The sequence below is a fragment of the Pteropus medius genome, unplaced genomic scaffold (assembly GCF_902729225.1).
Source record: "Pteropus medius unplaced genomic scaffold, Ma_sr-lr_union100, whole genome shotgun sequence".
Taxonomy (NCBI): domain Eukaryota; kingdom Metazoa; phylum Chordata; class Mammalia; order Chiroptera; family Pteropodidae; genus Pteropus; species Pteropus medius.
In genome coordinates, this window is record NW_024349800.1 from 61,381,850 (window position 1) to 61,409,477 (window position 27,628).

Sequence of the window (27,628 nt, forward strand, 5' to 3'; positions counted from 1 at the left end):
ATACATTTTAAAAGAGCACAGGGAAAGACCCTTAGTTTAGATCAATAATGGCTCTTATCTGAATTAGTTAAATATATCATACGGCGATACACTTGAAGTTATTACATCCCTACTTAAAAGGACCTCCAGTCATACTTGTATAGACATTTTCATTCTGTTTGGCTCTAAAAGATCCTTATGTGGAAATATTTCAAGAGAGAGTAAAGAAATTCCTATTCTACTCCAGTTTTTGCCACTAACAAGACACACAACTTTGTGGAAGCCAGACTTCCAAGGCTTCTACGCGCGCACTGGGCCAGGTGACTTTCCTGCCTGGGCTAACAGACACCTGTCCAGCATCACTAGCAGGCAGAGACATCTGGGCCTAGCGGTGCAGAGCCCTGGCTCTGGGGCCTGGTGCTTTAACACAAATCCTGGCGCTGCCACTTACTAGCTGTGTAACTCTGCGCAAGTTACCTAACATCTTTTCTCTCATCTACAGAACAGCTGTTGGTTGTGAGGAGTAAGCAAGCCGATACATATAAAACACTAGTACAGTGCCTGGCACATGCCGAATACCTAATAAATGCTAGCTATTGTTTACTGTTATCACCAACACTGTTATTTTATTGTGTAGATATGCTTTTGCTGGCTTGGTTATTAGAGGAAGGTAAGCATCAAATTCAATCCAGAAATTTAAACCGACAGCCCAGACCGTCTGGAGAGCGATGAGACTGGACTGAGGATGAGGTGGTGATTCCGGAGAGAAAGGGCCATTCAACAACCTTTCCACCACGGCCTTCAAATCCGGGAGGATATCAGTCAACCACAGACACTAGAAAACACCGATGAGCTGCCTATGCTGCAACTTAGCTCGACAGGCTATGATGCTAATGAGTAGGTGAGCGATTTCTCCACCACGGCGTCTGAAAGAACTAGAAACTGACAGGAGCACCCATAAAGATACACAGTTCTTTCATGCCTGAAAGAACTAGAAACTGACAGGAGCGCCCATAAAGATACACAACATCATTCGTTAGTCGTCTGGAAAATGAAAATAAGAGCCACAACGAGGCAGCACTTCATGCTTACTAGAGGGCTGTGATTCAAATACTAGGGTGGCTGTAGTTTAAAAAAGGGAAATAACAGGTGGAGTTCTGGGGTACTGCTGGGGGGATGTGAAATGGTGCAGCCGCTGTGGAAAACGGTTTGGTGACTCCTCAAAGAGTTAAACACAGAATTACCACATGATCCGGTGATGCCACTCAAAGGTATGCACCCGGAAGAACAGAAAGCAGGGACTCAAACAGACACACAAAAGCCGACGTTCACTGCAGCACTATTCACAATAACCAAGAGGTGGGCATGACCCGAGTGTCCATCAACAGATGAATAACCACAATGTGGTCTATACTTACAGTGGAATATTATTCAGCCACAGAAAGAAACGGAGTTCTGATATATGCTACAACACGGATGAACTTTAAAGATATTATGTTAAGTGGTGTATGATTTCACTTATATGAAATATCGACAATAGGCAAATTCACAGAGGCAGCAAATAAACCAGAGGTCACCAGGGCCTGGGGGGAGGAGGGACTGGGGAACTATGGTTAATAAATAGTTTCTGTTGGAGCGATGAAAAAGTTTTGCAAACAGATAGTGGTGATGGCTGCACAACACTGTGGATATAATTAACACTACTATAGTGTGCACTTAAAAATTGTTAAAATTGCAAATCTTGTTTTATATATTTTACAATAAAGAAAAATTAAAAAAAAGAATCAACAAAATGCCATTTCCTCTAAACTACTTTTCAACACATTCAGAAAGGGTACTTCATCTGTTTTCTCCCCCTCCGCCCGGAACTTTGTCTCCAAGACCTGACACTGAGAGCCACCAGTCAGTCAGACAAGTGTCATGGGAACTGCTGTCCCAGTGGAATGGAACCCGTCAGCCACTGACCGAGTAACAGGTCACGAACAGTGCTCTCCGTCTGTTTTCTAAAGACACATGAACCATCAGTGTCCCTCTAATTAAAAAATATATATATGGGGGTGGCTCCATAGTGGTTAGTGGTTAGCCATAGTGGTTAGCCATCTGCTTTACACAAAGAAGGTCCTGGGTTTGTGCCCCAGGTGGAGCCACGGACCATACCCTGGGTGCGCCAGGCCCCGTGTGCACGCCGTGAGTGTGTGGGAGACGCCCTGCCTTCAGAGATCCAGTTCTTAAGGGGAAATGGCAACATCCATAGGTCAGGGGTGGAAGTGGGGGGTGGGAATTAAAGATGGGGAAAAAAAATAAAATATGTGTGTGTGTATAAAATATTTATTTATTTATTCTAGCTTATCCCTCTGTCTAATCCCATCAAAATAAAATTACTTTCATAATTACTTGAAACTTAAAAATATGAAATCACATCAATAAGGAGCTATGTATTTCATACCTATCTGCACCTTTAACTCTTACCATAAATGACTTGTCTTTATCTTTTCTCCACGTTATTAAACACCTACCACACGCCAGACACTGAATTTGTGCTTTAGCTGTATGTTCTCATTTAGTCCTCACAACAACCCCAGAAGGTATTATCCCTACTTACAAATGAGGTAAGAGCAGTTCTGTAACTTGTCCATGATAACACAGCAAGTAAGGGATGGAGACTTCAGTACAGCCCCATTGTAAGGCCTGTGCTCTTAAGTTATTGGGGAGGGCATCAGAAAATAACAGAAAGGACAATGGAGTCTGGGCTGGTAGATCTGAACAGGTGACCCGTGTAAACGGAGAAATGATAGCACACAGCTTGCCTAACTCAAAGGGGAGCTATGAAGGTCAGGTCCAAGTGCAAGTGCAGGCACTGTGTTTAAAGTGCTACATTAGCAGAAGGTGGTGACTGATTTGAGAACCAGCTATGCAGTTTCATGGGTATACTTTTCCCCCAGCTTTAACACTATAAGTAAAATTCATAAGACTAACCACATGAGGCGGTTTCAAAGCACGAATAAATTCACTGGTTTGCTGGTAATCTGTGTGAGCAGAGAAAGAAATGTAATCAACGGACATTTTCAGTGGTAACTTCTGTCCAGACATGGTAGTGATTTCTTCGGGTTCAGACATGATATGCTGTTAAAAACAAGAAAAATAATGAAACAAATAAACTATGCAATTACAAACGAAAAGGTACATTTTCTGCTTTTTCATGCAGCCCTGAACTCATGTTAAATTTAGGACCTGAAGCATAAAAATCATCCCAACATTGTTGACTTAGTAAATACCAAATACTTATTTTCTCTATCAAGCAGACATTAAATCCGAAAAGCAGATTAAGTAAAAGTCAATATATTTAGTGCTAGAAGTAAAAAATTATAATTCTTATGGTTAGAAAGGCAAATCTGTATTCACAACTATTCTCTTGCTCTAAAAAGTCACTTTCCAATTAAGAAGATTTATATAAAAGACCGTGGTATTTCTATTCAGGAAGTCTATTTTAAATACATAACCAACTGTCTAAATGACTTAAAATAAGATAAAGTAATAAAGATGATCAAAACAGGCAATCATAATGCATTTAAAAAAATAACATATAGAACTCTTCGATAAGAATAGATAAGAATAACGCGATGCTCGGATGTTCAGAATCTGCCCCTAAGGTTTTGCACATCGACGCCTACCTCCCAGAGGTATCAACCATTTTGTAGCAGCAGGAAGATGGGCAATCGGCCCAAACACAATCTACAGCTTTTCAAGAGACTACTTGTTAGCAGTCTCTTCTTCATCGGATGAGGGTTTCCACGTGTTCTTCTCAAATGGGTTCCTTTCCATTTTTACTGCAGCTGGATAAGTGCTTCTCAGACTTGTGCTGACCAACCGCCTGTGGATCTGCCTGTGCGTTCAGCACCTGCTTTAATTCCTCCGCCTCATGAACAGCTCCAGCTACCTACTCCCATTCTCATTTTTAAACATTAAAACCTGTACAATTTAATGAAGTACCTCAATGAGAAACTGAGAATACTGCCGCCCCTGCAACTGTGATTAGAGGTAACACAACAGTCTAAGACTATGACTGACCTTGGCAAGTGTCCCTTCTACACAGTACCCTGCTATAATGACACCATTCCTCTTGTCAGTACACCAGCTTTCAAAGAGCTCTCTGGATAAGCCACTTTGCATCATGCCTGGGGAGGCCATTACGACACTGGGACCAATGTCATCAAAATGATCCATGCTCTGAGAGAGAACAAGGAAGGGTAAAAGCATGTTAGATACCAAAGTTTGACAAAGCTTTCCTTATTTTTAAAGAGTCACAAAAAGTGAGGTAGTAAAAATTGATCACACAACTGAAAGGGCCTTGACAAGACTAGTAAACACTTAGTCTAATTTCCAACTTCCTAAACAGTCCTGACTAGGAATGCTATAAAGTGACAAAAAGCAGTTAGTTCACATTGACCTTGTACTGGTAGCCAGGGGACCATGAGGAGCATTTTCAGTGCCCAGCATAAAGGCAGAAATTAAAAGGAAGAGTCAAAAGGGCTTCTATCCATCCAAAATAGAACTCTGAATTTCCCCAAAGACTCGCAATGGCTTCGCATACTTCGTGGTATTTTGAGCTGGCCTAGAAATCTAACCAGAAAATTTAACATTGTTTCTAGGGAAAACTTGGCTCAATTCCTAAGCAATTAACTTAAAAAATAATATTTTATGAACAGAGTCTATTTATAATTGGAAGACTATAACTTGAATTATTTTGGGCATTATTTTACTATGATTAGAGCATTAGTTTGAATGAAACGATATTTTTAATTAAAGAAATCAGACTTTATTGACTGCTCTAGAAAAGTAAACATGAAAATTTTCATATAGAATTTGCAGTGCTAATCATCAAAGATGATTTGGTTTTCGAGTAAGAATAAAAAAACATAACAAGATATTCTTCTCACGAGGACTTATTTCTACGGCAAGGAGATTCAAGTTATTAGCAACCGTAAATACTGAGAATGTATGGAGACTGGGAAGAAGTGGCAAAACACACTTAAGCAAAGAAGAATGCCAGTTGCTAATTTTTTAATTTCTTTCAGAAAAGTGATGCCTGTTAGAGAAAAGGTAAGACCAGCAAGGATTCAGCCGCAGAACCAACGACAGGCATCTCCCGCTGCGACTTCCTCGTGTTTCAGCCATCCTTCGTCCCTCTCCTGCAAACACTCACCTTGAGGTTACTTATATGTTTGAAAACAAAGGGATTATTGATGTTGATCTGTTTGCGGATTTTGTCATTCATGGCATTTACATATGTCTGGTACACTGCCATACACTTCTTGGCCAAAGACGACGCATAGTATATCGGAATATCGTGGAGTTCTGGGTGATTCTGCCAGTACTCATCTAGAGAGATTTTACGAGAAACAAGTGTGATTTTATTATGTGGGGAAAATAGTTCAAATAACAAATGACACATATAATTTTTTTAAAATTCAGACAAGCAAGAAGTTAAAGCATATACCTATATTTTAAAGAGGTTGAGAAAAATTAACGTGGTCTTACAAATTTAAACTTATAAAACCAAAACTTATCTTTAAATACTTATACATGACCTAAAAAGAATGCTGTGACCATGGTCCTGAGATGTGGAAGCGTTTAAAAATGATTCAGTAGAAGTTCACTCTGAATAGGAGACCATAACTTATTACCCCAGAGAGACACAGAATTCTGTGATGGTTTTAAATAGAAATGCATTATTAATATTTCAAATAGACTTATCGAAATTAGTTTTATAACAAGACTTGGCTAATTACAAAATAGGACTGCCAAATGAATTAAAATCTATTTTGAACACTTAAAAAAAAAAATTACTCTGTGACTTTATTTTCTAAAAACTGCTAACCGGTTTCTGATAATCAAAACAGTGGGCAATATACTTTTGAAGGAAAGTTGATATTTAGAGAAACCCTCATTAAATCCCAAAATATTATAAGGGTAGTATGGCCAAACATATCATTTCTTCTACTAGGTGCACTTGTATTTAGGAAATGTATTAAAAGCCTATATACAATTTACATTTATTATTTCTAATTTTCAAAACCACCTTATGAAAATTTATCTCCATTTTATAGACTATGAAACTGAAAGTAAAAAAAGGTTGAATGGTATGGGAATGTTATTTTTCTACCTGATCTACAAGTGGGAACTCTATATAAAGATAAGGACTTTTCCTATCATGATATTTCCTTCTTTGCCCTCTGGTTTATCTATTTATGCTTTGTTTTTTTAGATGTAACTAAAATTTTTAGTTGTGTCAAAGTTTTTATATATGTTCTTACTTCTCAAATACCTTGCAAAGTATACTACATCCCAACATCACATCACAATCGCTTACATTGTGTATTTTTATGAACAAATTTTAAATATTTTAAAAAACTCAAATAACTTGTCCAAGGTCAGTCATGTGGCTAGATCACAGATGAGATTTGAAACCAGTGATTCAAACGGCTATCCTCTTTCCATGTGACATTACGAGAAGACTCTAAGGGAAAAGGAGCGAGCGGCTGCACAGCGCAGCGCCGGTTCATAAAAGGGACCGTACACTCTGATGGCAGGGTGGCCAGACAAAAGCACCGATAACAAAAAATTCTTATTGTAAGAAATTATATTAAATATCTGATACGCTTATGTTAAAATGTTACTTATTTACCTGAAATTAAAATTTAACTGGTGTCTTGTTCTGTTTTTTTTTTTTTTCTTGCTAAATCTGGCAACCCCAATGATGGTGACGACACAGTTACATCTTCCTAATCTCCTCTGCTCAGATTACTTTGTTATGGAGAATTTCCGTTTTAAGACTTCTAAGGACAAATGTAACTTGCAATTAGAAAGAAGGACCAAGTCAGGACCAAGAGAAAAATGGGCTGGATTAGCATTTAGAAAATTTACCTTCTACCGAGTCCTGTCTCTCTTACAGAGTTGCTTTTGATCTGAGGTTGGTCATTCCCCTTCCCTTATTTTCCTTTTCAGAGTAACAGGGATACTATTTATCCTTACCTCAGAGATGTAAGAACTGAGAGCAAGAGCTTAAGATGAGATCGATTCTAGTTCTTCACATGGAAGCTATATACATTCGAGGCACTTAGCATTTATTCAAGAGTGCATTACCTCCCAAAAATCACAGAATGTTTGAGTTCGAAGAGATCATTAATACAAATACATGCAAAAAGTGACACTCACTGTTCTTATTATAAAAATTCATACACACTCATCAAAGTATTTGGAAAATTGAGAAAAGCAGAAAATGAAAAAGAAATCATCTACTTTCTCACTATCCAGCGTTGTTATCTTTACAGTCATTTGTGTAATTTTACCTAACTAGGATCAGAGTACATGCTGTTTTAAATCTTACTTTTTGGTCCACTTAATACATTTATGTGAAAATATATAACTACTCATCTATAACATGATTTTTTCTTACAATGTGATATTTACTGATGTATTTCTTTAAAAATACTAAAATGATTATACCCTTACTGACAAAATTTTCTGTGCATTTCGTTTATTGCCAAGTGGAAATGCTGGGTCAAAAGGCAGCAAGTTTTTAAGATTTCTGATGCTGATGGCAACCAGAAAGGTACGCCTTTTATATTCCCAACAGCAGTGCACGAGAGTGCACTGAGCTCTTACTGGCACCAAGCTGTATTTTTTAAATGCAGAACCTGAAGCCTGGAAAGGCGACTGATCTATTTAATGCCATGTAATATCGGCTTGCTATACCGGCACTCCGAGATTTGAGACTCTCTTGAATGAAAAGGAAAAGGCATACCTAAGATCAAGAGCAGCTCCTGAGCCCTTCCAAGAGCAAAGACGGGAATGAGGCCTCTGCCCCCTCTGTTTACAATATCGTGAACCGTGTTACAGAATCTCGCTTCTCGCTCCTCACGCTTCTCATGGATGTGGGTCCCATAGGTTGACTCCTAAATGACACATCAGAAGTGTGAGAGGCGGACTGACAATTCCAAAGAACACAAAAGTGAAACATGAATGAAACGCAGAGGCAGCGCCATTCACTTCTCCATTAGCATGTCGTTTACTTGAACACATGTTGTTATAATAATATCTGGAAGGAACGAATACGGACGTTGGAATTAAGACCTGGCTAAGTAGTAGGGATTTTTCAGAAAATGCAATCAAGAACAATCTAAAAGTGTATCTTCCTTGCTCAAGATAATTTAGCTCTTTTTCTTTTTTATACCATTTTGTTTTCCATGATTGGGAAAAGATATTTCTCCCACTTTTGATAAGTCAAAGCTTCTGAATCAGAAACAGGTACCATTTCTTACAGTTCCGTTAAGAATATCCCCTACATCCTTTGACGTGTGGTGCACTGACTGGCATCCTGAGAGCTGACCAGATGTATGGCCCCTGAGGCCCCAGCCCCGACATACTCGGTCAGAACCTGCATTTTACGGGTGACACACAAGCACATTTGTGTTCGAGAAGTAGTGCTCTGAAGCTCCAGACAGGATGAAAATAACGATTTTTTTCTGAAGGCTAAAAAAAGTCTTCCTTTAATGTTGGCCTAAATGGTGGGTATACCATGAGCTGAGCCAAACTGAATTTGCTTACGACATGTTGCTGATGGACAACAATAAGCACTGGGCCCTCAGACCAGGGCAGGTGGGTGATGCTGTCGGTGATGAGGGAGAAGCAGACTTTCACCTTCAACCAAAGCTCTTCCACTGTGAAGCAAATACCTGATGTTCTATATACACCGTGGGCCCCAAAGACCTCTCTCCCAGTCCCTGACCTCACTATCGCCAACACACATTTATTAATTTGCTCTTCACCAGCCCCTCGCCCCCAAAAGCTTCTGTATACTTAGGTTTTTCTGTTCTCCTGGGACTTGCAACCTAGCAGGCAGACAGGACACACAAATATAAATCTGTAAGTGCTACAGGCCAAAGAGAGTCACCACAGCAAAGGCAGTGGAGCCACATCATTTCTGCACGACCCGTAAGATGTTCTATGAATTTGGGGTAATTCACCTAGACAAAAATATTTAGGAGACAGCACATCCCTTCCGATATTAGACTGAGTTAATACATTTTAATAGCAAGAAAGTGGAGCTGCACTACAAAGAGAAGCCAAAAATTTAAAATTTTATACTAAAAAAGGATACATATTTATATCCAATAACACATTATAAAAATGAGATCACAATATTTTTTGCCACTAGAAAAAATTCGCTTACGTTATACTAATTATAATACAGTGTACTAATACTTACAATGATAAGAATATCAGGTTTAATATTAGGAATTTCAGCTGCCATTAAGTGTCTATCTTCTTGTCTTGAGAAATCACCTGTATACAAAAGCTGTGGAAAAGATAAAGCTAGATTAGGATTTTGGAAGGTTCCAAATATACTAGTGAGTATATTTAGCTCATAAAATCCGAAAGTGAAGTTCAACAGAAAAACAGCCTACAACTAATGAAATTTAGATTCAATGCTTGTGTCCAATTCAAAATGTGTAACTTCATTCGGTCATAGATCATGCAGTGTTTCAATTATTCAATCTAACTAATGGAAATAATATATTCCCAGAATCATCCCACAAAGACAATCGGTATATTAGTAAACTTGAGTTATTTTGAACATCTTAGAGAAAAAGGGCATGATGAGGAAAAAATCTGAGGTATACAGGAAAACCATCCAAAATGGAAGATAAAATCATTGAAAGATATGCACCAAATTTCAAATGAGAATTTAGATGTGCATTTGTGCTATTTTCTGCTAATTTTTGTGCCTTTGAGAAAAGAGCAAGAATGATTTAGTAATACATAGGGCAACTCAATGTATAAAATTTCAAATACTATATGAGCAGCTGTTAAAAATTTACAACAATGTTACATTAGAGAACTGGTTCTCAACTATGGCTGCACATAAGAATCATCTTAAAAAAAAAAAAAAAAGGGCCAAGCCACAGATTTTGATTCAACGGGCACTTTTAAAAAGCTCCCTAATTGGTCCTATTGTGTAGCCAGAGTTAAGAGCTCTGTGCTAGAGTCAGTCTTGATACCTATTAGTCTGGGGGTCCCCAACTAGTACGGACCAATACGGGTCTGTGGCCTGTTAGGAACCGAGCCACATGACAGGAGGTGAGTGGTGGGTGAGTGCGCGAAGCTTCATCTATATTTGCAGCCGCTCCCCAGCGCCAGCATCACGGTCCCAGCTCCACCTCACATCATCAGGCGTTAGATTATCATAGGAGCACCAGTCCTGGGTGCCAAAAAGGTTGGGGACTACTGTTTAGTGCACCTACATTTTCACAGGTTTATCGAGACTTCTGTTAGTGTTTTTCATTAAGGATGGCTGCAAAGATCCTTTCTGATGAACTCCTTTCACTTACGCAAGGGCTTATATGTGAAAGCTAGAACAGCAAGAGGATATGAATGACAAATCAGGTGTTAACGTTAAATCCATGCGACCACAAAGAACGCTCTTCCCTAATCAGTTTTCTGAAGGACACTGAGAAGGAGTTAGCGCTATGGCAGTGTGAGGGAGCTTTACTCTCTGAGCTGCTTATTTTACTCTTTTCTCAATCTTGACACAGAAAGTATTATCGTGGGGTATGGATTCTGATATTTAAAAGGAAAAAGTATCGACCTGTTTATCTTATGTTTCAGTGTTTGGACGTTTCACAAGTCTAACGCCTTCGTGGCATAAAGGTCTGCACTGATTTCTCATGGGCAGGAACTGCCAGAGCTAGAGGGTACCTTCACGCCTGCGATCTCGATCATGAACATGGCAGCTCCTAGAACGTGGCCCGCGTGGTAACACCAGAACTTGATTCCTGCAACTTCCTTAACTTCATGGAAATTGATGGTTTCAATTTTGTCCATGCTCTCTTCCAAGTCTGTCTCAGTATACAGCATGTCATCCGCTGATATATTACTAAATTTTTAAAGATGCCAACAAAAAGAATTAAGGGTAAGATTTTTAAAAAAGTCTTTGAACTCAAAGAAATTGTCTGTGGATGCTATATGCATGAAGTTATTTCTTAAAATCATATTGTATGAATTATGCTATTTCTAATCTCTTGGACAGTTTCTGGACTTTTTTATTCTGCAATTATAATAAAAATTTAGTGCATATGGCAACAAAGCATGATTTTAAGTAAAGCACACAGTAAATTAAAGCAAACTGCTCTTTATGATAGTATTTCTCAAACTTTTTTCCTGCTCCAGCACTCCTGAGGGATAAACTCACTCACATACATTGAACCATGGCAGAGATTCTAACACCAGAATGTGAAAAGATTTCTCTACGAAGTGTAGCACAGTTTCCTCCTGGAAATTATACTAAGGTACTTCCAAAACAAGAGAGAGTAGTGGTGAAGGACAAAGACTCTGGAGCCAGATTGCTTGGGTCCAGATGTCAGCTTTGTCTCTTACTGTGACCGTCGAAGGAGAATTACCTAACCTCTCTGTGCCTCGGTTTCATCAGCTGTAAAATAAGATTCATAACAGGATCTACATCATGAGACTGATATGAAGAGTGAGTTAACATATGTTAAAAACTGAGGACTGTGCCTGTACCAGGTAAGCATCATTTAAGTGTTAACTGGGATAATCATTACTAAAGGTAACTCTCCCATCCTTTTGTATTTATACAGAAGAATAGCAAATGGCATCTTAACTACCTCTGGAATATACATATTAAATAGTGAACTTCTGAAGGTTAATAGCTTATGCTGCTAGTATCACAAAAAATGCTCTAAACTTTCTGATAAAAGAGTAGGTTTTCCTCTTGCAGCTGGAAAACACTTCCCCAGGGAACTTTTTCATTTAAAATAGTCAATTTGCTTTGATCATATAATCTAAAATAAGATTTCACTATATATCACTGTGTAATGTATTTGGTCTTAAATTTTAATGAAATTATAAAATTCCACTTATAGAATTTTATTACCATACCTTAAAACGTACCTAAATTACAAAGATTTAACAGGATGGTAAAACTAAAAAAAGACTTTAAGGCCAAGAAAGTCTTGGGTACACGATGGGTATCTGATGACTTGTTACTAAATGATGAAATTGATGAAATCCTTGTGAATGCAGAGTGTCTCATTTCAAAGCACAAAATAGCCCATATCTTGAACAATATGTATTGTGTAAAATCAAATGCATGTATAAATCTAATGTAATTTACCTAACTTTGACATAATCTGAAAGAAGCCATCTATAAATAGCTTTTGTGGCATGAGTCATGAACGTTCTTCCTTTGAAACTTGTCTTCTGGAGGAACCAGGGCAAAGCTCCACAGTGATCCAAATGGAAACTTAAAGAGAGAGAGAGATAGAGAGAGATTCTGTCAATTCTTAAAATGTTATCCATCATCTACCACATGTAATGCAACTGTTGCTGGCTGTACAGAAAAGTTACATGTAACCATTTCATGCTGATTCTTTCAGAACACCAAGGGCAGACACATGCAGAGGGAAGAAATAATGCAGCCAGTCCTGGCATAAGAAAAAAATAGTAAAAGTATTTTTAAATATCAAAATACTTTATCAGGGATAATCAGAGAGGAAAGTAGACTATACCCAAACACACTCTTGGCAGCCAGAATTGTAACAAGCACTTTAGCGGCATAAAGTTGAAACACCACTGTTTATAAACAAAGTTACTACAGAATGTGACAAGATGGTGACCTCGAGGAGATATTCTGGGAAAAGGCTTTCTTGGCCTAAAGTTTTACAGTGGTCCCAGGCATATGCTATCTTCTTCTCACTTACTCCAGAGGTAGGAAAGTAAGTGTCACAGTAAATTCCTCTAACCTGTGATGCAACATGGAGTGCTGGCTTAGCCTTACATGTCTGCAATATGCTTCCTAGTAGAAAATATGCTTTCGAAACACCCGAATCTTAAAAATTAGAAAAGAATGATTTTTATAGTAAAAGTCCATGAAAATCAGTCGTTAATAAAGAAAAAAACTTACTGACTAATTAGTAAAAGATCAATTTCAGCTGGGTCAATTAAATCAATATAAGGAAGAGCATCCATTCCTTCCAGGCCAGGGTGGATCCCACAGTCCAACTGAAAGAGATAGAGAGATCACAATCCCCTACACGTTTTATTAAAATTCATTCAATGAAAAGACAATTTAACTGATCCATCACATACATAATCAAGATAGACTCCATACACTGGTTTTTGGAATGCAATTCTTATTAAATGTGGGAAATATGCCAGTAACAATTCTAACTTCCCAAATGGATTTAAAACACAGCTCACACTTGGGGTCATGGGACACAAAATTCAAGACATCTTCTTTCCAATTAGTTTTTGTCTAACAATGAATGAACTCTTTTCAAGAACTCTGATATCAGTAGATGACGGTCATTAAAAAAGTTTATAGATTGACTACCAGATCTGACTATTGGGAGAAGACAATGGTTAGAAATGGGAAACTTTCCTGATCAGGGCAATTTAAGTATTTTAAGGTATTAGGGAACAACCTGAGTCAGTCATTAATGAGTTATACAATCATTGGGAGGGGGGGCACTTCTATCAAATTATATGTTTCTACCAAATTAATACAACAAATGACTAAAAGGATGACCATGTCTGACATATACCTGTTCTTCCAAGACTGGGCGAAGGGAGAAATGGGGACCAGGGAAATGTGATGAGCCACAGGACTGCCCTTCTAATGAGGACCATAGGAACCACCTCTGTCTTTCAGACACGGAAATGGGCTTAGAGCAGCAGACTGACTCGCCTGGGGCCGGTGGTCCTACTGATAACTCACGATGCCAAACTGGCTCTATCATCACATGCTGCGTGTGTGTGAATGAGGTGGGGTAGTCAGGCTGGTTAGACCCTCCAAGAGTGGAAGAGGGCCTTGAAGAAGCAATAGTTCAGATCTGGTCGACAATTTTACAATCTTACAATATATTCTCCCAGTTTATTTAATGTTGTCAAATTACTAAGTAGAAGTTTGTATTAGTTCTTCATATTAACGGTTTATAACATAGACTACATATACCAACTATGACATTTTTCTGAGTAGAACAGATAACTGCTATACCAGAAATGACCTAACACTTAGTGCAGAGCCATACTGTTAACCTGACTACAAAATAATAATTACCATTATTTTTCTTCCTTTGAACTCCAGAATAATACATGATCTTCCAACTTCTTGCCCAGCTCCACTGTAAACAATCACGGGGAGAAATAAAAATGATCAAAAAACAATCAAAATCAAGCCCAATAAATTCAAACTTTTTTACAACTTAAAGTATGCCCCATTTGATGACAGCACTCACTTGAGGCAGATGAGAATTCCACAAAAGTACCAAGACAGGGAAAGACAGTGTTGATGTGAGAGGAGGAGGTGGCCCTTGGGAGTTCAGGGATTCTGCAGTTGTGAGAGAAGGTGGTACCGATCCAAGAAACCGTAAGGTTAAATTTACTCAACCTTCTGAATATTAGGGTTAAATTATGATGTACTAAATCATAATTTACATCACTGTAAACTAGCAGTGATGCAAATTACTTAACTTTGAGAATCAGCACTTAAGTATAAAGCCATAAGCACTTCAAAATTCTCACTGTAAGAGAGCAATATGCATTTACCTAATAGCTTAATTTTTCTTATTTATACCTGTGAATCGGTCCCTTTCCTTCCACCTTATCATCTCAGTATATCTGATGCCAAGCACGTAAACAATTTTCCTTTCTTCCGATATTAATAAATCAACCTTAATTTCCAAGTATCTCAGGATATACTTTAAGCTAAACCTCACCTGTGTTTTAAATTTCTCATCTTCTTTGATGCTTTTCCCCAATGAGCCTAGTCATGGTTCACTCATTCACTCAATATTAAGCAGGTCCCGTTTGCCAAACCCTGTATTAAGTACCTAGAGTATGAGAATATCAAACGCCAGGACCCTGACCCCAAGGACTTCATAGTCCACTTACTAGGATGGATGTATTCTCAAACTGAGATCCTACCTTAGAGCAGGACGTCGATAATGAAAACCACACCGTGGTGCTACGATGAATTTCTGGCCTTCCACTTTAACTGGTCCTCTATGCAACCCCTTAACCGTCCCTAGCTCAGCTTTCTCTTACAGTTGCCGCAGCAACTATTTCAAACTTTTCCTCCTAAATTTCCCCTCTGTCCTCTTTATTTGAGGCATGGGCCTTCTCCACATCAAAAAAAAAAAAAAAAAAAATTCATTTGTCAATTTCCTCAACTTCACTTACCAACCCACCCACATCTTTGTCTCCTTCCATTTCTCCCGTAACAACAGAACAGACCTCCGTCTAAGGCTAATCTTTCCCCCAGGGTTCTCCACCCCATACACTCCCTCCTGAAGAATTGAACGAACACTGCCATAGCACCGATGTCACCCTCTCTACCACCAGAATTTCAGCATGCTACGGCCGTTCTCATCCTAAAATGAAAACCCCTTCATCCCAAGCTCCTTTAGTTCCCTCCACATCCCTTTCCCCAGGCTGCTTCCTAAGAGAGCTGTATACACTTGCTGCCTTTGTCTCACCTCTACTCACTCGCCATCTGGCTTTTACCAGCCACTCTTCCGAAACTGTCCTTGCAAAGCAGCTCTTTGCTGCCACATGCGGCCATCCCCAGGCCTTCTCTCGTTCTCCTGGCAGCCTGTCACCTCTTCTACTCACTTCCTCACTGGGCACTTTTACTTCACGAGCTCACCCTGTCCTGCTGGTTTTCCACCTCGGTCTCCTTCACACTCAGCTGCCTCTGCCTATTCTTCAAATGCTGATGTTCCACGGGTTCTGTCCCTGGCCCTCTTCAGTCTTCTCATGTTTTTGACATGCTGATGACTTCCAAGTCCGTTTGTAGCCCGGACTGTTCTTCTGAGTTCCAGACCTCTAATACACACCTGGCATTATCTACTGGTGTTATCCGCCCACTGCGATAGCTGACAGGCACTTTATATTCAGATATGCCGAACTAGTTTTCACCTCGAGGCCCTTGCCCTTCCTGAATGCTCTGCCCTCAGATATGGACAAGATTGGCTCCTTTGCATCATCTGGGTCTCATCCAATCGTCACCTTCTCAGAGGCCTTCTCTTGACTACCTCCTCTCACTTGTCCTTGACACCATCCTATCATTACACTGATAACTACATGAAGGAACTGCATCCACTGCTTTGTGGCTTGTTTCTCACTGTTTAAATGGCAGCTCTCTAAGAGCAGGGACATTGCCTATTTCATTCACTACTGCATAGCTACAGGGCCTGATATATAGTAAACCTCAAGATATTTATTGAATGAGTAGAACCTCCACAAATTGTGAACCTTGGAAACATTATGTAAGTGAAAGAAGCCAGTCACAAAAGGTTACATGTTATAGGATCCCATTTCTAGAAAATGTCCCGGACAGGCAAATCTGTAGAGACGGAAAGTAGATTAGTGGTTGCGAAGGACTGGGGGAGCTGGAGGGGAATGGGTATGACTGCTAACTGGGTACAGGGTTACTTTTTGGGATGATGAAAATGTTCTGGAGTCAGACAGTGGTGATGTGAATAAAAGCCACTGAATTGTACACTTTAAATGAGTGACTTGTATGTGAATTAAATCTCAATGCTGCCATTATAAAACAACAGAATTCCTATATTTACTCCAGACCGCCCCATCTCTGGTATTTCTTGGGTGAATAACACGACCACTTACCAGTTGTCCCACCCAGGAATCTGAGTCAACCTAGCACTCCTCTCTGCCCTGCCTTCCCTCCCCACAACTGCCCCTTTCAATATATCTGATCCATTACAAAGTTGTAAAGATTTCACTTTCTCACTCTCAAACCTACTTCTTTCCAACCCACTGCTGCTCATTTCACTCACCTCAAGCTATTACTGCTTACACCTGGATTATTTTAATCACATCCTAGATTCCTTCCACTCTGCACACCCCTTTATTCATCTGCTACACTGCTGCTGGGAGCAATCTTCAACCTTCCCAAAACATAATTTCCACACTATCCTTTGTTGGCTCCCTATAACTGACAAAAAAAGACCCAAACTCCTCCGTATGCACACGAAGTCCTTCATAAGACGGACCCTGATAGCCTCTCCCACTTCATCTGCTAATCTTTTAGTCACGGCCATAAGGAAAGTGGCTCCAAACTGTGACCAGTCTCATTTGCACATGTGCCACTTCCTCTGGCCAGAATGTCCTTGCTCCTGTACTTTCTATACTTTACCTGTCGCTAAGTCCTACTCATTCTTTAAGACTCGGCTCATGCATATTTTCCAGGACGCATGAGATAGCACCCTCTTCTCCTCAATCTGCTACAAATCCCTTTTCCATACTCTCGTGACACTCAGCGCAATGCCTACCTGTTAGGACAGTAGTGGCTTACTGAGCACCTACCTGCCTGATCTTTCCTCCTCACAATAACAGCTGCTGTATCATTTCCACATGAGGAAAACAAGTTCGGTGAGGTTGTTAACGTAGCAAGTTGATAAAGGAGAGACTTGATTTCAGGTCTGACTCCAAAGTAATGGTTTCCTATAATTCCAAACGACCTCTCCAGTACCTTTTCATTTTACACAGCAATGCTCTCCAAAGGGGTGACTTCGGTTAACTTGGCCCTCTGCCTTATGTGTATCCCCAGTGCCTAGTGTGGTGCTTGACACTTGACACTGCTGAATAGACAAAGAGATGAGAGGTGTGAACTAAGCAGCGAGAAACTTGTGTTGTGTCTCCAGTAGGTGCTCAATGAGTCCAGTAGGTGCTCAATGAGTATGTGTAAAGGAGATACTAACTTTTGAAAAACACGCATTCATGTTGTGTTAATATCCAACAATAAATGTGTGTGGATTCAAATAGCTTATTTATAGAGTAAGTTCTCCACATTTACATTTCTCTTTCTAAGCAGCATCCCTCTGGTAGACGGCCATCTCCACTGACAGGCCTGCCTTCCCATGGACGACCAGGGGCTGAGTAACTGTCCTTAGGATTCTGAGTCTCCTCCTCTCCAACTCTCTAACTTCCTTATTCTGCTAGAGTCTGAGCTCAAAACGGATCTCATAACTTACTGCCTCTCATATCGTGGCAAATGTCAAGTCCTGGAGTTCATAAGAAACGGATTTAGTTCTGTCTCGCACTGCTACAGCCTTATCCAGGTTCTCATCTCACCCTGCCGTCGGCGACATCACCGGTTCCCTCAGCCTTAGCCACTCTTTAGCGTGTGTGAAAGCGCCCAGCGGCCCCAGACCTCTCCCCGACCCCTGCCCTCCCAACTCCAGTATCATCTTCTTCCCTGAGACTAACGAAAAAGCGAAATCCCGTTCAACCTATTCACAGTTCTCCAAACCCGTCCAGCTGGAGAAGCCGGGCCCACAACTGCGGACCAAGGGCAGGCTGCCGAGGCATGGTCCAGTGGGGGACTGAGGCAGCAACCATCGTTACCCGCCTCGCCCTCACAGCCAGCGGCTTCATTCCCTCTCTCGCCGGTCCCTTACAGGGGTCGGATCAGCAGCTGGTCACTCTCCTCTGCAGGAATCGCAGACATCTCGGAAGTCTGAAGGCGAAGCACAGGTGAGGAACAGGTCACGGGTGTCTTTCTAAATTAAAAGCAAATCCATCAGGAACCAAAGGAAGAAGGCCATCCACCACGAGCACTATTTCCGGCGCTCCCGCGCCCGCGACATTAGGCTCCTCCCCTCGACTTCCTGTCGGAGAACCCGGCTCGCGAGGTTCCTCCCTACGCGGAGTCCGACAACCCAGGCAGGGTCAGGAATGCGCCTGCGCGACATCTCGGGGCGGGGGCGGGGCCGGAGGGCGGGGCTAGGGGGCCGGAAAAGCTGGCGCTGGAATTAGAACGGGAGTGGCTTCCCCCGCGCGGGCTGCGGGGGCGGTGGGTGTCTGACCCCGGCCGCAGGCGACCCCGGGGATGGGCCAGCCGCTGTGAGGTGAGTGCCCGGCCCCGGCCGCAGCTGGTCTGAGCCTGTCCAGGAATGCGGGCCCCGAGGGCGGCACCGGCTGGGAGGCCCGCGGTGGGGCGGATGGGTGGGGCCGCGGGCGCCGCGGTCTCCACGGGGACCCGCCCTCCCGAGGTCGGAAACCCGGGCCCCAAGGCTGCGCCTAACGGGCGGTGAGAGTCGAGGAGCAGGCCGAGGCCTGCAGGAGGATGCAGTTCCCCGAGTGCCCGATTCCTGTCCGGGCTGGGATGCAGCTCCGGTGACGACGGTGTCGTGTGTGGATGGCTCCCGTCTGAAGGGCGACGGGAGCGGGAACACCGCGGGGCTGCTTCCCCTGTCCGACTCTATTTTGTGGGTTAGTGAGGAGCACTCAGTTTTTGTGCTGGCTCCTGTTGGTTTTTCCAGGGCTTCAGACCCCAGCTTCCACTACACGTGGCAGAGGTTGTGTCTGTTTTGTTTACTGTCACCCTGCGCACCTGCGCGTGGCAGGCACAACACAACAGTGAGGATGCTTGGGAAGCCGGGTAGGGTCTGGAAAGAGCTTTGGAGCCAGGTCTGTCTAGGTTCCAAACTTGGCCCCATCTATTATTAGCCTGGTAGCCTTGGTGGAACGCTTTGGCTGCCACATTGAAAGGGGCCGTAATAGTGCAACCTTGCCTGTCAAAGGTATATGGAGCACCTTGCACTGGGCGGCACATGGTAGATGTTAAGATGTTCAGGAGTTGTTTTTTGGATGTCATCTCCCAAGAAAGTTCTCCAGTTCATTAAGCATGTCCTCTGCCAGGCTGTGCCAGGCATTGAGTAGACAGGGACCAGTATCCCACCCGCACTAGGAGCTCACAGGTGAGAGTACATATGTAGAGAGTAGTAGACCAATGCCCTGAACAGGGGGTGTCCTCCAGTTGTGGAGGGAGCATCCCTTAACCCAAACTGGAGGTCCAAGGTAGGGTTTCTAGAAGAGAAGCTTGAACTGAGTCTTGAAAGGTGAGTAAAAGATGGGAGAACTTCCCAGCAGAAGGAATGGTGGGGGCAAAGCATGGAGACGTGGAGCAGAGGGATGCTGAGGACCTGGAGCAGCTCTGCATTCCTTAGAGAATAATTGTGAAGCCCTTGTGGAAGATGAGACTGGAGAGGTAGGTAGAGCCTCTTATGGAGAACCTTGCGTGTCCTGGTGAAGAGCTTTGACTCCTATCTCTGATTTTTTGGATCCACTGGAAAATTTCAAGCATCAGATTTGCGTTTAAAAGAAATTTTAGCTGGAGCTTGGTGGTAGATTTAAAGTGGCAAGGAGTCAGTCAGGCTGGGACGTGAATTCCTGAAAATTGCACACCACACCTTGTGCATTTTTATGGGTTGTGGGTCTACCACTTCCATCAGATAATGTACTTATATACAGCAATGGTCTAGTGATGATGTGGGGGCCCCTTTAGGGACAAGGATGAGAGGATAAAACGAGACCGTTGAGGTGGTGTATTCAGTAGATCTTGGTGCTTGCGTGGATATGGGGCCTGGACTTTCATCAGGTCCATCGTTTTCCAGAAAAGAATTGACCATGTCAGAATGAAAGGAAATTATGTGCGCAGACTGTCTGTGGAACCTTCGAAGACGATAAAATAGTATTCATCCCATAGTAAGCAGATTCCCTTGTTCCCTCTGTAGAATCCGATCTGTGGTAAAAATCTATTATGTTGTCTTACTCATAAATCTTCTTGAAAAATGGGTCATAGTTCCCTCATCCATCAAACGCAGATTATAATCTGCCTTCTGGAAGTTCCTTGAGGGTGGGGGCCTAGACCCCCGAACATAGTATTTGGTACAGAAGAGACCCTTAGAAAAAATCTGGAAAAAACGAATGTGTCACCAGGTTGCTGTGAGGATACACTGAGACAGTGTGTTTGGAAATACTAGAACAATGAAACGTTATGCAGGCTAGTTAATGATTTTCCACGTATAATAGAGGTGTTCCCATAAACAGGCAAGGATGACTCTTGTTTCCAAGGCATTAATTATTACTTTAAAAAAGATGTACGTAAGACCGACTCTGGGAAACTTAAGATAGCCTCCTCCACTGGCTTTGCTGCAGTGAGGAGGTCAGTGCTAGCACCTAGCAGCTTTTACCCAAAGATGGTTCAGGACTTCAAGAAAAATGCACATTTCTGGGAGGTATGTACATCTTCTATAATAAGCCGTACCATTTTCAGAATGTGAACCCTAGATAGTAACTGAATCTCAGTGTCTTGAACCGATTAAAGAGAAGGCGCTAGAATATCTCTAGAACTAGATGACATGTTATCTGTCACTTCTGAGAACAAGGCTTTTTACACCTCTAGTTACGATAAGCTTTCTCCCCTTTTGGTTCCTTGGGTTAGATTTTTATAATTTAAAAAGAATGAAAAAAAGAATAGCATCCAATTTTGTGGTCCGTAAAAAGTATTTGTAAGTAAGAGGAATATACCATGGACGTGGAAGACATTGGTGACTTTTTATTCTTGTTATGCATAAAGTGATTTAAAGTTGCTTTTCTGAGTATAACTAAACAGCATTTCCTTTTCTAGGGGAGCCCCTCTGGATCAAGCTATGCTGAAAAATGTTCCGGAAAGGCAAAAAGCGGCACAGTAGTAGCAGTTCCCAAAGCAGTGAAATCAGTACTAAGAGCAAGGTAGGGGGCTGGAATTGGACCCAGAGTCGTAAAGCAGTGAGAATTGCCTTTCCTCTGACACTGCATGCGGGATACTAACCATGGCAGACCTGCTGCTAGTCTTCAAACTAGGTGTGATTTTAACATTCATTTTTTTGCACTAGAGACACATTCTGTGCTTGATTCAATTTTATTTTGTTTTGGTAGTTTTTCTGAAATTCTTAAATCCACTAACCTGAGTGGGACAGGACCTATAACCGGTCTCATCGAAACAAACACTGATTTTGAAATTTTTTACGTGATGGAAATTGCATGCAATGAAGGGGCTGAATCACTTGAATTCTAGGGTTTGTGGTGTACGTGCCTAAGTAATTCTCACTAACATGTACGATGCTTTGTGTTTTGCTTAAGTTTCGTTGGTTTTTCTTTGCAATTCACATAGTTACACCCCGCCAGTCAGCTTGTTTATTGCTGCGGGCCAGGTACTAGTTGGAGTAATTGCAGAAGCACTGGAATGGAGATCAGGAGACCTAGATTAGAGATCTGGGGTGTTTACTAGGTATAACCTTGGGTAAATCACTTCACCTCTCTGTCTCTGTGCTCATTTATTAAACAGATAATGCTCCTTGCCTGCTTTGTGCACAGGGTTCTTTTTGGGTTCAGTGGTGATAATGTGAAAATAAGGTGTAGATTTTCACATCTAAGTATCTGGTTTCTTATCGGGAGACAGAGGTACTGCCTTTGATTCAGACTGAGGACGCTGGCATCGCATTTCTGCAACTCTGTTTTATGGGAAAAGCAGTTGGGGTTAAATGTATTGATTCAACTCTAGTTAAGTAGTCGAATGTTCGGCAGAGAACTTGAGGGAGGATAGCGCTTGATTTGTTTGTTATTTCACAGTCTGTGGACTCCAGTCTTGGGGGCCTCTCTCGATCCAGCACTGTGGCCAGCCTGGACACAGAGTCCACCAAAAGCTCAGGTACGGAGGCGGGCGGGCTGGTTTATCGCCGAAGGCCTTTGCTGATGCTCATGTAGTTTTACCAGGTGCTCAGGCCCTTGTGTGTTTGGGTTTTCTCTCTCCTCTGCCTTTTGACCAGAGTTTAGAAATGGCTGCAGATCTGGTGGAACGTGGGTTGGCGGTGTGGAGAGGCTGGTGAAACCCACTTCCTTGGAGGTTGGCATGTGGGCAAAGCACTCTTGATGGGTCCTAGAGCAAAAACATGCAGAAAACATCGTAGTAACGATTTAGTTTCGAAATAGCTTTTTAATAAATGGGGTGGCAGAGCGTGAATTATACTGGACTCACATTGTTGATGGAGTATAGGACAGATGTCTTGCTGATATAAAGGATTAGGGGCCATTTACCCAGATACAGCAGGTCATAAACATTAGGAGTGCATGGCATTAAGGGTGGCATCTGTCACAGACACTCGAAAACATTTACACAGCCACCCAAATGAGTAGCTGTTTAGAAATTAAAAGGTGGCTCTAACCCACCTATCAGCCAGTGTCTGATTGGAAATACAGTATATTCATTTCCTTGTCTAAAATGCTTCCACTGTTCCTTTAGGATCACAGACTAGTCAGTCTGTAAAGGTAATGCGGCGGGGCAGAGAAGGAAGCACGTGATGTAAAAGAGAAGATAGTGGGCGTAAGGTCTATTATCTCACCTTCAGATGCCTTTAAAATATTAAAAATGTGGCCGGGCATCTTTTTATTACATAAACATCGCCTAAATGTCATCCCATAGTATCTCCCTGCTGCGGTAGATACTGTCAGTACTTTGTGGTGAGTTTGTGTTGTATTGGCTGGGTTTTATAGCTCACACAGCTCTTCTGCCTGTTACCCTGTCATGCTAAGGGACTTCCTGTCCAGCACTGTTCCAAACTGTCCAGTGTTTTCTGGGTGACCAGTAGAGGTAGGTCGGGTTTCCTGAATCAGAAAAGTTAAACGTTAACATGGTTAACGAGGGGGAAGAAACCAAACACTAATTAAGTATCATTACGCATGATAAAGGTGCTCCATCATTAGTTGGCAATTTAATTTTGTTTTGAAATGAAGAACAGTAATGCTTGATTTATTCCTAGTTTTATATTTAGCATATTCTGAGTCACTGAGGAAAAGGTTAGTGAAATTTTAAGTTCTTTTCAATTACATCAAAACATTTTCTATTTTAGAAGATTTTATTTTTGTTACAGGTTAAGTTCTGATGACAGTTTGTTTCCTATTTGGAAAGGGACTGAGCAGCCATTTCTTTTGAAGCCTTACTATCACAATTTTCCTTTTACCTTTAGGACAAAGCAACAGCAATTCAGATACCTGTGCAGAATTTCGAATAAAGTACGTTGGTGCCATTGAGAAGCTGAAACTCTCTGAGGGAAAAAATCTTGAAGGGCCACTAGACCTGATAAATTACATAGATGTTGCTCAGGTAAAAAAAAAAAAAGCTCAGTTGCATGAGATTCTAGAGTGTAAACTCACAGCCGAGGAGAAAGCTGTGCTCCCCCGAGGAGAATGCTGTGCTCCCCCGGGTCTGTCTCATCTTGAAGCCATGCTTTTCTCCCCTGCCGTGGTCGTGGGAGGCGCAGGCGCCGTGGGGATGAGTTGTACCGGAAAGGCACGGCTCCCTCCTTCAGACAGCGCTTTTACTTCTGGGCCTGACCGCCCTGTTAGCCTGAGAAGCTGTGTAGAGACCGCTCACACACCATAGGCTGGTCCTTAAATACAAGTCTGGCAAAACCCACTGTGTCTCCGCTGAACGACTTTTAGCTCTTGGAATAATTGGCTTCTGGTAGTGTTGACTTAAGATGCCTTTGATTCATACTATTTCCAATAGGAATTGAGGTGAAGTGGGTTTCAGAAGCATCTGGGTCAAGGAGACAGAACGTGGGATTGCACGTTCATTAACGAAGGGACGTGACGTGACGACTGTGGGAGGTGGCCCTTACCAGTTCACAGAGTGTGGGTCACTCTAAGGGAATATGATCTCTGCAGTCATGGAGAATGAGATCATACAGTACCAGAGAACTCTTGGTGGTCAGGGCTAAAGCAATTAGTATTCCAGCATTTAGTCTGGAATCTAAGGTCATTCCAACAACGTGCAAGCAACAACTAATCTAAGTATATGGTATTATACTGAAAGACTGCTAACGTTTCCCCCACCCCAAGTCCATTAGGGTTCTTTTCATTCTCATAAGGACAGCTACATTTCTCCTAACGCCATAGAATTTGGCCTTGTCAAATTTACTGACGATACCATTACTGTTATTCTGTCTTTTGATCCTTGGAATTGCTTTAAACTGTGAGAAGGACGTGGTTCCATAGTGTAGCGGTTAGCACGTCTGCTTTACACGCAGAAGGTCCTGGGTTCATGCCCCAGTGGAGCCATGGTCCAGGGTCTATGGCCACGCCACCCTGAACAAGCCCAATGTCTGATCTCAGGACCTAAGCAGGGTCAGGCCTGGTTAGTACGTGGATGGGAGACCACCTAGGAAGACTAGGTGCTGTAGGCATAAATAATAATAATTAAATAAATAAAAATAAACTGTGAGAAATGATTGGCAAGAGGTTCCTACGGCATCATGAGGACCTAGAATTAGGTGGACGTAGCACGTTTACCATAATCTCATTTATGTAGGCAGTGTTCCCACAAAAACAGTTACGGTATGGAACGTCTACTGATTGCCAGCAGTCTTACTTTAAAAGACAGGTTAGGCGGTATTCTGACGTAGGGGACAGAGCTGGGTAATCCGCAGAGCCGGGTAATCCGCCGGGGATCATCGGGTGTCACCATCGGTTGTCAGCAGTTTGACTTGTTTCTGAATAGCTCAAAATGCTGAATGGTAGTTTGAGAGCAGAGTGGCCACTCGTCGAGCAGCTGACTCACCCAAAGCTCTGGACTCTGGGGAGACCAGTCATATCCAACACCTGGGTGCCACAGAAAATGGCTGAGAAAATGGTTCCTGTGCCGAGTCCTGATGTTTCACGTGTTGACATTAGTATAACCTTTGAGTATGTGAAGACCTTTATTTTTCCAATGTAAATATTTTAACTTCACTGGGATCTATGAGAAGTATCTGTTTGTAATTAGGGTTAATCCCAAAGGGATAGAACAGTACATCTGGGGTACGCTGATCTGCATTTTGCTCAGATTTGTTGATTGTAAAAATAAAAATAAGGGAAAAATTTTCTGCCTCTTTTGGAGATAAATTCTTGCTAAGCTAATGTTTGCTACATTCTTTAAAGGGTTTGTGATAGCCAGATATTAAAATTTGACGACTTAATATAACAATTTTTGAATGTATGTCATGTAATTTTTATTTTAAAGCAAGATGGAAAGTTGCCTTTTGTTCCTCTGGAGGAAGAGTTTATTATGGGAGTTTCCAAGTATGGTATAAAAGTATCAACGTCAGATCAGTATGTAAGTAACTTAATTTATTAAGAAGAAAATGTTTTCGGTATTGGGGAATTAAGGGCCCACCTGCAATTAGGTCTGCTCCTGTTTGCAGAGCAGTGGGTTTGTAAACATTCCTGGCAGCTGGACTTAGAAGGGACCTGTTTCTTAGGGTGGGAGAAATAGGAGTGTCCCTTTGCTTCTCCTGTGTGGTCGGGCCCACGCCAGTGCCCCACTGCTGGCCCAGTGCATTTCAGCTTAGGGATCCCAACGCCAATTCAGAGCAGCTGCCAGCTTGGAAGCTGGGCGTGGGGAACGGGGTCTTGAACTGAGATTATCTAGTGAGCATACTAGAGTATCCCTTTGGGTGACAGACCTGTAAAACTACTTTCTCCCAGATGCATAGATACACTGTCTAAAGCCTCACAATAAATCTGCATGGGAAAATCTCATCAGAATGGAGAAACACGTATACGAGCCATGATCTTTCTCTTCCTGACCTCTGCAGGACGTTTTACATCGGCATGCTCTGTATTTAATCATCCGGATGGTGTGTTACGATGATGGTCTGGGGGCAGGAAAAAGCTTATTGGCTCTGAAGACCACAGATGCCAGCAATGAAGAGTACAGCCTGTGGGTTTATCAGTGCAGCAGCCTGGTGAGCTGTCATCGTCCCTTAGATAGGGTCTCATTTATCAGACAGAGTGGCAAAACCAGGGACCAATTATAGTCTTTTCGAAGGCTGAAGAGATGCTGTCCACTCTGTATCTAACACCTGGCGTAGTACGATGGCTGAGGAGCGGGCCCAAGGCCAGCCAGCTGTCCAGACCCACTGCAGGTTGGGGACTGTTGGCTGGGCCAGGGCAGCACTCGCCTGTGTCAGAGTCAGAGGTTTGGGGTAGACACAAAGCGGGTGAGGGAGAGTGCTGTGTCCTCCAGGGGCAGAGGCACCCTGCTCCTCTGTACATCGTCGTCCTTACTGACTTGTGATGGTCCTCCCAAAAGGCCGCAGTCCTGTGTGCTGCCCACCCGCAGTCCTCCAGAGGGAGCAGGAAGCACGGGGACAGGTGTGACCCAGGCAGGCTGTGTTGCGGGCCTTTCGGAACTGGTGATGTGTAGGGCCAGAGATGTTAAGAGGGTCAGATTTCTCTCTCTGGTCAAGTTAAGTTCAGGAAGAGAGTCATGAACTCTTACTGTACCTTTTCATTTCATGTAGGAGCAAGCGCAAGCAATCTGCAAAGTTTTATCCACCGCCTTTGACTCCGTATTGACATCTGAGAAGTCCTAAATTCTACAGTCAGGTGGAAGTGGACCTCACGTGACACCTGTTTTCTGTAGTTTTCAATTTGCAACGTTGAACTATTATGAAAATATGAAGTGATCCCTTGCTCTAGATTTTCTGAAGAAAATACAATGTATAAAACATCAATCATTTGTTTTTCTATTAAAATGTGTCTTATTAACAATGAGTTAACTTTCAATGAACTTATCTACCTATTGGGACTAAAAAAGAAACCTCACTTGTCACTTTTAAACACAAGATTAACCCCCTTAAGTGTCACAGAAGCGGTCTCAGTAATAAACAGTGAGACCTCTGAGGAAGACTAATGGAGTCCGCTCCGTAGCACTCCTTGGTGACGTGGTCTCTCTGGCTCGGCG

The 27,628-nt window shown here is 42.2% G+C and overlaps 2 protein-coding genes and 1 non-coding gene across 9 annotated transcripts in view; 1 reads left to right on the forward strand and 2 right to left on the reverse strand.

The window, feature by feature from the left end:
* Positions 1-18,676, reverse strand: part of CPSF3 (cleavage and polyadenylation specific factor 3) — a 33,051-nt gene extending 14,375 nt beyond the window's left edge. The window contains exons 1-11 of one of the 5 annotated variants that reach the window (XM_039888086.1): positions 18,480-18,675; positions 17,552-17,660; positions 14,117-14,180; positions 12,962-13,059; positions 12,173-12,301; positions 10,738-10,915; positions 9,248-9,337; positions 7,784-7,934; positions 5,183-5,358; positions 4,048-4,206; positions 2,956-3,102 (exon numbers count right to left, since the gene is read on the reverse strand). In XM_039888086.1, coding sequence (XP_039744020.1) covers positions 2,956-3,102; positions 4,048-4,206; positions 5,183-5,358; positions 7,784-7,934; positions 9,248-9,337; positions 10,738-10,915; positions 12,173-12,301; positions 12,962-13,059; positions 14,117-14,180; positions 17,552-17,559 — 1,200 coding nt within the window. In that variant the 5' untranslated portion in view covers positions 17,560-17,660; positions 18,480-18,675. The other 4 variants (XM_039888085.1, XM_039888087.1, XM_039888088.1 and 1 more) reach the window with 4 other exon arrangements.
* Positions 1,848-1,970, reverse strand: LOC120622202 (small nucleolar RNA SNORA54). Its single transcript, XR_005658453.1, has one exon. It is a non-coding gene; the product is annotated as a small nucleolar RNA SNORA54 (small nucleolar RNA).
* A 103-nt stretch (positions 18,677-18,779) lies between the features above and the next one.
* ITGB1BP1 (integrin subunit beta 1 binding protein 1) lies at positions 18,780-27,438 on the forward strand. 3 transcript variants are annotated; one of them, XM_039888102.1, is made up of 7 exons: positions 18,780-18,929; positions 21,494-21,597; positions 22,477-22,555; positions 23,871-24,007; positions 25,904-25,996; positions 26,478-26,627; positions 27,186-27,438. In XM_039888102.1, the coding sequence occupies exons 2-7, from the start codon at positions 21,526-21,528 to the stop codon at positions 27,255-27,257; spliced, it is 603 nt and encodes a 200-aa protein (XP_039744036.1). In that variant the 5' UTR covers positions 18,780-18,929; positions 21,494-21,525; the 3' UTR covers positions 27,258-27,438. The 3 variants fall into 3 exon arrangements, with proteins under 3 accessions (XP_039744036.1, XP_039744037.1, XP_039744038.1); XM_039888103.1 differs by lacking the exon at positions 18,780-18,929 and adding an exon at positions 19,073-19,922; XM_039888104.1 differs by lacking the exon at positions 18,780-18,929 and adding an exon at positions 19,941-20,071.
* Positions 27,439-27,628: the final 190 nt, after the last annotated feature.